This window comes from Miniopterus schreibersii, assembly GCF_964146895.1.
Source record: "Miniopterus schreibersii genome assembly, chromosome: 18".
NCBI classification, from domain to species: Eukaryota; Metazoa; Chordata; class Mammalia; order Chiroptera; family Miniopteridae; genus Miniopterus; species Miniopterus schreibersii.
This window is the reverse complement of record NC_138121.1, coordinates 1,169,497-1,181,958: the sequence shown is the minus strand read 5'-3', so window position 1 is coordinate 1,181,958 and position 12,462 is coordinate 1,169,497. Positions and strand designations below refer to the sequence as shown.

The 12,462-nt window shown below is 53.3% G+C and overlaps 1 protein-coding gene across 7 annotated transcripts in view; it reads left to right on the top strand.

Moving 5' to 3' along the window:
- LOC308547415 (BOLA class I histocompatibility antigen, alpha chain BL3-7-like) overlaps positions 1 to 12,462 on the top strand; it is a gene marked incomplete at its 5' end in the record, with an annotated part of 87,143 nt that overhangs the window by 50,123 nt on the left and 24,558 nt on the right. For 2 of the 7 annotated variants that reach the window (XM_081117742.1, XM_081117741.1), the window contains 3 exons: positions 5,794 to 5,844; positions 5,979 to 6,026; positions 6,178 to 6,603. The exons of 1 other annotated variant lie outside the window; for it this stretch is intronic. In XM_081117742.1, coding sequence (XP_080973868.1) covers positions 5,794 to 5,844; positions 5,979 to 6,026; positions 6,178 to 6,182 — 104 coding nt within the window. In that variant the 3' untranslated portion in view covers positions 6,183 to 6,603. 4 more of the 7 variants (XM_081117726.1, XM_081117736.1, XM_081117731.1 and 1 more) reach the window with 4 other exon arrangements.

Sequence of the window (12,462 nt, the reverse complement as noted above, 5' to 3'; positions counted from 1 at the left end):
CCACCGCTCCCCCGCTTGAGCCGGGGCCCCTTGTGGGCAATAGTCGGCCTGATAGACTTACACCAAAGGAAGAGGGAGATCTTGAAGAAGCTGCCGCAGAGTATGAGAGAGAAAGATATGGGGAGTTTGCACTCCTTTCAGAGGAATGCACAAAAAGATCTGGCCCTACCCCCTCCGCAGTTACCGCGGAGGAAATGCAGGGAATGTTACAGCAGATGAGAGATCTCTTGCAGGGTCCAGACTCTGGCGGGCGGAGAGGAGGTACTGATGACCCCCCGCCGATAGACCTTAAACAAGACCCCCCTACTTACCCCGGGACAGGGCCTGGCGCTGCTGCAGCGAGGACTGCCTTGCCGCACGCGGGCCAGGCAGGGGTTAAAATACTAAACCCCGAGAGCGTGCCCTGCTTGCCCTAGCACAGAAAGGGCCGGGTCAAATCAACGACCCCGGGTGGGGCCTTTGATATTCCTATTACCCACGCTGATAAGATAACTTGGAAATCAGATCAGCCTGTGTGGGTAGATCAATGGCCCCTGTCTGAGGAGAAAATAGCTGCCGCTAAGGACCTGGTGCAGGACCAGCTCCGGCAGGGCCACATAGAGCCTTCTAACTCCCCCTGGAATTCCCCCATATTTGTTATTAAAAAGAAATCTGGAAAGTGGAGATTGCTCCAGGATTTAAGAAAAGTTAATGAGACTATGGAACTTATGGGCGCTCTTCAGCCAGGACTGCCCACTCCTGCGGCCATCCCCCGAGGCACTTTCAAAATAATCATTGACCTGAAAGACTGTTTTTATACTATTCCCCTTCATCCACAGGATTGCAAGAGATTTGCTTTTAGTGTCCCATCAGCAAATTTCAAAGAACCCATGCAACGATACCAGTGGAGAGTGCTGCCGCAGGGGATGGCAAATAGCCCCACCTTGTGTCAAAAATTTGTAGCCGCAGCTCTGTCCCGAGTCCGGCGGGACTATCCCACTATCTATTTGTGCCACTATATGAATGATATATTAATTGCAGCTAGTCAGGAAGGAATTTTACTTAGGGCTTTTGCAGACCTTGAACAGGACTTGAGTAAGCAGGGGTTGATTATTGCCCCAGAGAAGGTGCAGCGCCACCCACCATTTGCTTACTTGGGGTTTCATCTTCAGCCTGACCTATTTTCTTGTCAGAAGGTGTCCCTCAGAGTGGACGACCTCCGTACTTTAAATGACTTTCAAAAGCTGCTTGGAGACATTAATTGGATCAGACCCTATTTAGGCCTAACCACTGGAGAGTTAAAACCCCTGTTTGACATTCTCAAGGGTGACTCAAGCCCGTCTTCGCCAAGACAACTTACACAGGCGGGACGGGCGGCCCTACAAAGGGTCGAGACAGCCATAAAATCACAGCAGGCGACTTTTTGTGATTATAGCAAGCCTTGGTATGCCTGCATCCTGGCCACCACCCACTCCCCCACGGCCGTCCTATGGCAGGACCGCCCACTCCGCTGGGTGCATCTCCCATCTTCACCTGCTCGAGTGTTAACCCCTTATTACGAGCATGTGGCAATTCTTATCCAACAGGCTCGAGAAGAATCTTGCCGATATTTCGGACGAGAGCCTGCGGCCATCTTAGTGCCTTATTCTCAGGCCCAGATAAACTGGTTATTCCAGAAATGCACACCTTGGGGCATTGCTCTAGCTGAATTCCCAGGACAGATAGACAATCATTACCCTCCAGATAAACTTTTACAGTTTTTTCTCAGGCATTCTGTTATCTTTCCCAAGATAGTGACGGACCAGCCTTTGCCTGATGCTGACACGGTGTTTACTGATGGCTCTTCATCGGGCACCGCCGCCTATGTGCATGAGCAACGAGTTGTCCGATGGACCACCCCCTATTCTTCAGTCCAAGAGGTTGAATTAGCTGCTATATATCGGGTGCTTATTGACTTTGCACACAAGCCTATAAACATCATATCTGACAGTCACTATGTAGTCCGAGGGCTCTCATGTATTGAAACTGTGCCCTTTATTGGCACCACTAACTCCACTGTGCAGCAATTATTTCTGGCCATACAAACAGCCATTTTAAATCGCAGTCACTCTTGTTATTTTGGGCACATCCGCGCCCACACTAATTTACCTGGGCCTTTAGCTGATGGCAATAGACGGGCAGATGAAGCCACCCGACTTTACCTCGTCGGAGTGCCCGCCGCCCAGGCATCCCATGCCCTGCACCACCAAAATGCGCATACTCTCCGACTCCAGTTCAAAATCACCAGAGAGGCGGCTCGTCAAATAGTAAAAGACTGCCCCACATGTCCTGCTCTTACTACTATTCCTCATTATGGAGTCAACCCCCGAGGGCTGCTGCCCAACCATCTGTGGCAAATGGATGTCACCCATATCCCTAGCTTTGGTAGGCAAAAATTTGTTCATGTTACAGTGGACACGTATTCAGGCTTTATAATAGCCTCGGCCTTGCCGGGTGAGTCCAGTACTCAAGTTATTGCTCACTGCTTACGCTGCATGGCCATTATAGGACAACCTAAAATAATAAAAACTGATAATGGCCCTGGTTACACCAGCCAGCGTTTTCAGAATTTTTGCGCCCAACTAGGAATTCAGAGCAAGACTGGAATCCCTTACAACCCACAGGGCCAAGGCATAGTCGAGCGTGCGCACAGCACCCTCAAAAATCAATTAATTAAAATAAAAAAGGGGGAGCTGTACCCCCTAACCCCACAGAATCAGTTAAATCATGCTCTTTTTATTCTTAATTTTTTAATTTTGGATGCTGAAGGCCACTCTGCAGCCCAAAGGCTTTGGCAGCCGAGTTCATCTAAGCACCAAGCCTTGGTGAGATGGAAGGATCCGCTTGATGGGGCTTGGCATGGGCCAGATCCGGTATTAATCTGGGGCCGAGGGCATGTGTGTGTTTTTCCACAGGATGCCGAAGCGCCGAGGTGGCTCCCGGAGAGGCTGGTACGACACGCGTCCCAGAACACTCGTGGACCGGATGAGAAACCTCTCCATGCACGGCCGAGCCCCGCCTCGACGGAACCCAGCGCCCCAGAACTCAGTGACGGAGACCCTCGCGCGACCGACCGACCAGGCGAGGAGGATGGTGCAGAACCAGAGAATGGAGGTCACTCCTGAACGGTTGTTTCTGGCTATGATAGCCCTGGTCGCGGCCGCCCCTAGAGCCTCTGCGGCGGTTCACTGGGCCTACCTGCCCAGTCCTCCATTGCTGCAACCTGTAACCTGGCAGCATGAGGAGGTGGTGATTTACACCAATGACACCTGGGCAGTGGGAGGACATTCCAATGATCATATTCAGCCAGTGAAGGCTTCGAACTTTACTTATCATGGACACGCCAAGAATCAGCCTATCTACTTTTCAAAAAGTGATGGGGTAGCGGGCTGCTTTAAAATTGGCATTACTAAGTCTGAGTCCTTACTGCCGGTACTCAGCGGAGTCTTTTCTCTTGATGGCCGTCAACAGCCCTGGACTTTGTCGGTTTCAGATTGGACACGTTGGCATGTGGACCTATGGTATCCTAGTAAGATCGCTGTGGGCAGCGCCACAAATCCCCCGGAAGGGGTGCCTATCTGTGAACCTGATCTCACCAATCGTACAAAGCAACCACATTGGATGAACTGTAGAGGGAAACTTGGTGTATTAATCAATGCAACCGGGGGGTCCCCAATCCATGACTGGTCTGCTTCAGGCCCGGAATGGAAGGCCCTTGCTGAGTCTTTTTGGTCAGTGAACCAGGGGCCATTTCAAACTCAGCTGTGGCGACTCGTTGCTGCCATGGGGGGAGACATCTATACCAATGACGAACGGGGAAATACAGCAGTCCTCATGGGACCGACACAGCAGTACCATAAAGTACAGGCCTGTGTCCCGCCACCCTATGCCCTGCTCGTGGGTGCCCTAAACATTACTCGGGACACCTCATATTGGCAAATCCATTGTAATAATTGTACCATCAGTAATTGTATGTATAATGTATCTCTGAACTATCAACTTATGGTCATGTATCAACCCACCTTTGTAATGATTCCTGTAAATGTTTCTGGGGAATGGTATAATGATAGAGGGCTTCAGGTGATCAAAGAGGCCACCGAGCTCCTCCTGCGGAGCAAGAAATTTATCGGCCTCCTAATTGCAGGCATTACTGCCCTGGTGGCCGTCATTGCGGCCAGTGTCACCGCGGCCGTGTCGCTGTCTCAAAGTATACAAACAGCACATCAGGTGAATCAACTTAGTGCCAAGGTTACTCAGGCACTAGGAACCCAGGAAGCGATAGATTTAAAGATAGAAGAAAGACTTAATGCACTCTATGACACCCTTACCATCATAGGGCGAGAAGTGCAAAGTTTAAAGCTACGGCTAGACTTAGACTGTCATGCTGATTTTAAACACATTTGCGTGACCCGTAAGGAATATAACAGCTCTTCCTACCCCTGGGACAGAGTGCAAAAGCATTTAACAGGGGTCTGGCATGATGGTAATGTCTCTCTAGACTTAATACAACTCCATCAAGAAATTCTGGCCTTGAGGGAAGCGCCTAAGATAGACACCTCACTTGCAGAAATGGCGCAATCTTGGGTTAATGGAATGAGGGGACATTTCCTCTCAGCAACAGATTGGAAACATGGAATTCTCGGAGTGGCCGGATTGGCTACTCTCGTTGTCCTTGGTTTTTTAATAACACCCTGCATACTGAAAACACTCATGAGAGATATTAAAGTCCTAAAAATAGGACTACATACTCTCCACCTGCATACCCGCCCAAAAGCTTTAGAGCCTAAGTCTTTAGTTTAGAAAAGAAAGGGGGAGATGTGGGGAGCCGGCTGGCTGCCTCCTGTGAATAGTCTCCCTGGTAGGGTGCTGCCCTGGAGTCTCTCCAGGGGCTCGCCGACCCTAGCGTCGCCTTAGAGAGAAATCTCTGGCACGTTGACCCGCAGGGTGGGTCGGCAGAGCTAGCACCTCTGCCTGGTAGGGTGCTGCCCTGGAGTCTCTCCAGGGGCTCGCCGACCCTAGCGTCGCCTTAGAGAGAAATCTCTGGCACGTTGACCCGCAGGGTGGGTCGGCAGAGCTAGCACCTCTGCCTCCTGTAGCTTAGTTAAGATTACATAGTATCCTTTGCTTTAGGGAGTAGAAACCCTGCACAAAGACCTTGACTTGGAGACAGAGTGTCTAGACAAACAAGAATGTTTGTGCAGAGCAGGAACTGGGTAAAAGGTCACTGTTTTGGGTATGGTGGTCTGGGTGCACTATAAAAAGCTTGTAATCAATAAACTCGGCGCGCAGCCCGGCTCAGCTCAGCTCAGCTCTGCCTTGGCTGTAGCCCTCCCGATCCCATCCTTTTCTATGAGTCTTTCTTTTCTAATCCTCACCCCCTCAATCAGGTCCTCGTTCGCCTGCCGGCTGGCTCCGGCAACGTGTGTCCTGCTTCATTCATGGGAAGCACCGTCCCCAGGCCTGGGATTGCGAGTGTGGGGCCTGTGTGCTGACTTCCTGTTTAGTGAGGCAGGTGTGACACTGAGGGACACATGTGTCACCTGATGGTCCTAGTGATGGGGACCCGGCCCCAACAGTCCCAGGTCAGACGGCAGGTCCCTGGTGAGAACAGACCTGCAGGAGGGAGGTGGGTCCAGTCCCTGCACATGCACTTTCCTCAGGTTTCCTGACCCTGCCCTGGGTCTGTACAGACACAGGGTTCTGGGAACTTCTCTGGGTCCAGGACTAGGCTCCTTCAGGACCTCATGGCCCTGCCCCCTCCCTGGTCTCTCACAGGATGTTTCCTTCCTGCAGGTGGGAAAGGAGGGAGCTACGCTCAGGCTGCCAGTGAGTATGGAGGGGGTGCCCCCTGAGACCCTGAGACAGTGCAGTTGGGAGCCCATGGGGACCCCGCCACCCCATAGTCCCTCCTTTAGCCTCCTGTCCTGGGTCCTGACCATGTCCTGCTGTGTCCACCCCAGGCAGGGACAGCTCCCAGGGTTCTGATGTGTGTCTCTCGCCTTCTAAAGGTGAGACCCTGAATGGGGAGGGTTTGGGGCAGAGGGGACGGGACTGGGTTACGGGGACTCTGTGCACATTGTGGGCATGAAGTGGACCTTTGAGAATGTGACCAGTTAGAGCCACTGCCCTGAACTTGTTCCTGATGGTTTCCTTCCACAGCGTGAGGCAGCTGCCTGTGGGGCCTGAGTGATGGAAGATCTGTTCAGGCTCCCACTTGGTGACTTAAGAACCTCAGATTGGGAGGCTGTCCCGGCCCTGCCCCCAGGTCCCCTCCCCACACTTCCCTGTCCAGCAGAGGCGGGGCTGCCCCCCCCCACTTCGACTGCACTGATCTGCAGCTTCTTACTCCTGTATTGAAATGAGACCCCTCCTGGCCTGTGTGGCTCAGTGGTTGAATGTCTCCCGTCCACCAGGAGGTCTCTGGTTGATTCCCAGTCGGGCTCATGCCCGGGGTGTTGGCTGGATCCCCAGTTGGGGGCGGGCAGGAGGCAGCTAATCAATGTTTCTCCCTCATCCGTGTTTCTGTCTCTCCCTGTCCCTTCCTCCATGAAATCTGTACAAACATTAAAGAAATCGAAGAAATAGGCTCTGGCTATGACTTTGTTGACTTCTTGCCATGAGGGCTGATGGGTAATTAGAGGAGAGGGTCCTAAAGTCTGAGAGGAAATACAGGGGAGCACCTAGGACTTTCCAGAAGCCCTGTGTGTGCTGTGCTGAGCCTGGGCAGGGGCCGGGAGAGGCTGTGAGGACCGAGTGAGGTCGGGGCCTGTGCCCAGTGGGCGCCCAGGGCATCATGGGCTTTGACGTGGTCACTGCCCGGCTGGGTCACCTCTCTGCTGCTTTGACCTTGTGCCTTCAGGGAACCTTGTCCCACCAGGACCCGTGGTCACAGGGACTCACACATCCCAGGCCCTGTCACTCGTCCTCATGAAGCTCATCTCCAGGACCCTGGACAGTGAGGCGGGAGGGGCCTGGTCAGCCTGGACTCAGGCCTGGGCCCCCCCCCTCAGCCCCATCTTCTGGGTGTTTGTTGTTTCTCTTTTCTGTGTAGATTCCGCCTGTGACTGTCTCTGTGAGTTTTGGTCTCGTTCTCCTGGTGGCTCCCTCCCCTCTGACAGCAACAGGGTCGCTTCCCTGTCATTGTCCACAAGGCCCCACGGTCCCTGCACCTGTGAGCCTGGTGTCAGGAGATGGATTTTCAGGCCCATCCTGCTCTCTCCTCCTTCCAGGGCCTGAAAGTTCCTCCCTCTGACCAGCTTGGTCTTCCTGGGACCAGCCCCATCCTGAAGCTTCCAGGTCCCTCAGCCAGGAGCCATCTCAGTAGCATCCCAGAGTCACCTGTCCCTCAGGAGATGCCCAGGGTTTAGGAGCTAGGTGCCAGGAACCGGGGCCAAGACCAGACCTTTCCTCTCATCCCCAGGCCTCTGACCAGAGATCCATCAATAGCAAAAGTGTCACAACAGTTAGAGACGCTGGCACATTACTCGGTCCCCCCCAGTCATGACCAGGAGTCCAGTCATCGTCCTATTGAGGATGTCTTGTGGCCCATTCATTTATGAAAGTTGCCCAGCAGTTTCAGAGGGGAAATTAAAATTAAGCCATAATGTGACATCGCTGCTCAGCTCCCAGGCTGGGGAAATTACGAAGCCAGACAATCAGCTGTCAGCAGGAACTTAGACTCATTCCCTCTCATGTTGCTAGTGCGAGAGTCCGTGGTTTCAATACTTTGAAACCCCTTTGGCAGACTCACTACATACACCAGAGACTGACAGAGACACAGACGAGACGGCAGGGAGTCAAAAGCCAGAAGGGCCCTGGGCCGTTTGGGTCAGTGGTTAGTGTCGGCCCCCAGGCTGAAGATCTGAGGGGTGGATTCCAACAAGGGCAGGACCTCGGTTGCAGGCTCCATCCTGGGCCCTGGTGGCAGCATGTGCGGGAGGCAACCAGCCCCTGTGTGTCTCTCACATCCATGTTTCTCTCTCTCTGTCTCTCTCCCATTCTCTCTGAAAATCAATGGAAAAAATATCCCCGGTGGAGGATTTAAAAACACACAAAACGTCAGGAGGACGGATGGACTGACCTGGAGATCCCTGCTGGCTCTCAGGGGCAGGGTCTCCCGATGCTCACAGGTGGGGGCCACACACCTGCTGTCGAGCCGGGAACGTTTTTCAAGGAGACCCACTTCCCTGCTCCCCCCTGGAAACAGTAGAAGGGACAGGACTTTATGAGACCCCAGGGACCTCGCCTTCCTCTGAATTTCGGGGGAAGTCCCTGATCGCCCCAGGGGACACCTGTGAGTCTGAGAGCAGAGGGGCTAAGAGAAGGAACCTGTGCCCCCTGAGGTAAGGAAATGGGGGGAAGCAGTGGGTGGGGGAACAGAGGGGAAGGAGTGGGACCTGAGGGCCGCTTTCCCAGGGGCTCCGAGGGTCCCTTTGGCCACTCTGCCTCGACCACGGTGACGGGACCATGGGTGTGCAATTCTATGCTGACTCCTCACTGTCCCCCCAAACAAACTTCTCTCCAGTGTGTCTTGACCGTTTATTACTTCACATGATCTTTTTCTCTGTGGACAGTGTGGGAATTTTATAGAGAGCGCTGGACTCCACCCAGTCAGCAGACAGCACTGAGGGGAAACCTGACTGATGTTCCCCGGGCCCAGCCACGGTCGGGATCCATGCCCAGCAGGTTGTGGGCAGGACGGGCGGAGGGAGGGTCTCAGGGTCCGGGGCTGATTTGGTCCTGGGTCTGCCCTGTGGCCTCGTGGGAAGAGCGTGGACGCCCAGGCCGCCCGGCAGCCCCAGAACCGGCTGAGAGGCCCTCAGGCCCCAGCTTGCAGCTGACCCCGGGCCTCCTTTCCCCCCAGGACTGACCCTGGGGCGCAGCCGGGCGTCTTCGTCTTCAGGGTCGTGAACATCCCCAGGGTTCCCGCGTCCGTGTCCTGAATTTTGAGTCTCAGGAAATACACAGAGAGCCTCCTGTTAACTCTACGTGTCTAGTTTAGCTCTGGGGCACCTGGGACCCGTTCCCCTTGGGTCATTCTCTGGGCATCTTGGAGCCTTTTAGGTTGACATCAAGCAAGAAGGAGCATCTTTTCTCAACTAAAAACTCCCATCCTTAGTGCAGAGAGAGTGGTCTCCTCAAGCATGGAGCCCAGGGCGGGAACTCCATTGCGAGCAACCTCTGAAGTTAATATTAATTGTGGGCACGGTGGCACTCAGCAATCAATAATCAATATCCAATAACATGCCTGTGCCATTCCATGCTCATAAAAAATGACACGGTTAATGACAATGTGGAGGGTTGTGGTTAATTAAAATACATCTACATGCAGAGGGAAAACAGTCAATAACATTGTAAGGACTATGGCCTGTGCCAGGTGGGGACCAGCCTTATCGGGGGGATCACCTCGTAAATTATATGTCTAACCACTATGATGTACACCTGAAACTCCTATAATACGGAATGTGAACTGTAGTTGAAAAATTAAAATAAAAAAGTATGTGTGTTTACATGGTTAGAGAAGGGAGGGGCACTTTCCCCAGAGCCCGTGGTCATAACATTTGATTGAATTTCTTTAAGGCAAGGAGGGGGCTCAGTCACTGTCTCTGTGCCCTCTCAGTATGTGAACGTCCCGATTACATGTAGGTACAGGTGCCCTTAGAACCTGAAATTAGGTTCACTTCTTCAATTCATTTTTTAACAATTAAATTAGGGCGACATTGGAAAATAGGGTCATGTGGGTTTCAAGTGTACATCCTGTGCCACAAGATCTGCACTTTGCACTGTGTGCTCAACACCCACAGTGAAATCGTCTCCTGCCAGGATACATAGTGAGTTGCCCCAGCCTGCATTCACACTTTGAATAGTTATGAGTCAGTGTTTATTAAAATACCTTTCCGTTTCCAAATGGAGCCGTCAGCTCTGACCCTGTGTACACAGCTTCCGGGACACCCTCTGTTTGGCTTCAGCCTTGACGACCTCCCACCCCCTTCCCTCCGGTAACCAAGTTACTTTTGCCCGTGTCTCTGAGCTTCAGGTTTATGTCCCACATGTGAGTGAAGTCAGAGGGGTCTCAGCGTCTCCTGAGGGACTTATTTCCCTCAGCACGATATTCCCACGGTCCATACCTGGTGTCGCAAATGGCGGGACTTCAGTTTGCTCTCACTGAGCACCCGGGTTTGAGGCTGGGACGAGGAAGGGAAACACTCTGTCATCATGGAGCTCCTATTCTGGGGGAAGGAGGTGGGTGCTGGGCTGACTAAACATATTCTATGACAGACTGGAGAGTGAGAAAAGCCTTGGGGAGAAACGAGGCTGGAGAGCAGACAGGGCAGTGGGCAGTGTTTGTGTGGCCCCTGTGCGTCCCACAGTCTCTCAGGACTCACACTCACGGACAAGCATCGTTAGGGGAGCGAACTCACAGTGGGGTCCCCAGCACATCGAGTTTCTGTTCTCATTTAAACTTTACGTGTTTTCAGATAAACATCCCCAGGTCCCCCAGGCCCCTCCATGCTGTCCCACAAGGTAAGATCCTTTCCTCTCGCGGCCCAGTAGTACCTACGGAGGGAATGTCCCAGAGCGTTTCTATGACTCATCTACCGACAGGCGCTGGGCTGCTTCCAAATCTTGGGAATTGTCTATAACCCTGCCATGGACATAGGGGCAGGTGTTCTTTCAAATGAGCGTTTTGGGGTCTCTTTAGTCCTGGAGATTGTTATGCTGAGTGAAATAAGCCCGTGAGAGAAAGACAAGTCCCCTATGATCTCACTTATATGTGGAATCTAATGAACCAAATAAACTGATGAACAAAATAGATCCAGAGGCCTGGAACCATGGAGCAGACGGACAGAGGTCAGAGGGGAAGGGGACGGGGGGACCTGATGAAAGACAGTGAAGGGATGAGCCAAAGGATAGACACGCACAGCCCATGGACCCAGAAACACTGTGGTGAGGGCCAGAGGGACTGGGGGGGGGATGGGTGAGGTGGGCAAGGGGGGGAAATGGGGACAACTGTAATAGCGTCAATAATAAAAGTAAAGTAAAAATAAAATAAATTTGTTAAGAGTAGATGAGAAGTTCGGACACCCACACCAGTTGTGACTCTGCAATGTGACACATACGTCAGTTCACCGAATCCTGGTCATCATGTCACAATATGTACCTATATCAGGTCATCACACAATGTCCCATGTCCCTTACACCCCAATCAACCTGGGGGGAAATAATATTGAACCAACGGAAACACAAACAGAAGTAAAAACCAGGCAAGTAGACATGGAAGGCGAGGCCTTGTCAGACGTGTCTAGACCTGCGGACGAGCCGTTTGTGGACGTGCCGGTGGGCAGCCCTAAGGTGGCCTTCGATGGCCTTCAGCTGAGACAGCCACACCCTTGGTGCAGGTGGCACCTGTGATCTGCTCCCAACCCACAGGGAGAACCCATGAGACGCCCGTCAGTCCCCTCGCGCGTTTCTGAGAGTTTCTTCGGCCCGGCCGACAAACTGCTCCCTGTGGGTTTGCTGCTGCGACTCCACGCGAGGATCTTCTTCCCATTGATTTTTAGGAGGAGCGGAAGGGAAGGAGAGGGAGAAACATCGATGTGAGACAGACACATCAACTGGTCGCCTCCTGCCCTTGGCTGTAATCGAACCCGGGACCCTCGGGAGCAAAGACCAGCCGGGGAGGCCTCCCTACGTCCCCTCTCAGGCAGAAGTCAGGGGACAGAGGCGGGTGTAGGAGAGGACACTGAGCCGGGCCTGTGTGGGACACTGCGCAGGACACGCCCCCCAGCTGCCTCAGCAGGCTCTGCCCGCTCTGCTGGGCTGGGGTTGCTGGGCGTGCGCTGGGCATGACCCGCGTGGCATTCACGCCAATGCTGAGATGCCCTGCGCCTCCCTGTGTCCTGGGGTCCCTGACGATGCGGGAAGAAAGCACGGGGTTCCTTTGGGGTCCGAGCCGAGCTTTGGGTGACCAGGGCCGGGAGCTGCTCAGCCACGAGCAGAAGGCTCTGCTCACTGTCTCGGACCCGACGGAGCTTTAGACTCGGTGTGAGGACCCTGGGAAAATGGATGAAACTGTGGTGCAGAATTAGGGTTGTAACTTTAAAACTCTGACATAAAATACTGGGCATTGGCACGCACACTCACACACGGTGCACCCACCGACAGTCCCAGAGAATCCTAGTCCGTGGTACAGTCACTTTACGGTATAAGGACCCTTTTTGTTTCCCCCGAACCCCGGCAGTGGGATGCAGTTTTCTCCGTCTCCCTCCAGGATTTGGGGCCCCCTTCTCCGAGTGCTCCGTGCTGTGTGTGGCCTTGTGCAGGTGAGGCAGGAAGAGGGGAGAGAAGCATTGCTGGAGACCATCTCTGCCTGTCCCGCCTCAGGAACAGTGTGACGGGTGGAACATGCCTGGCCCACTCTCCCATTTCCCATTGTAATCCTCT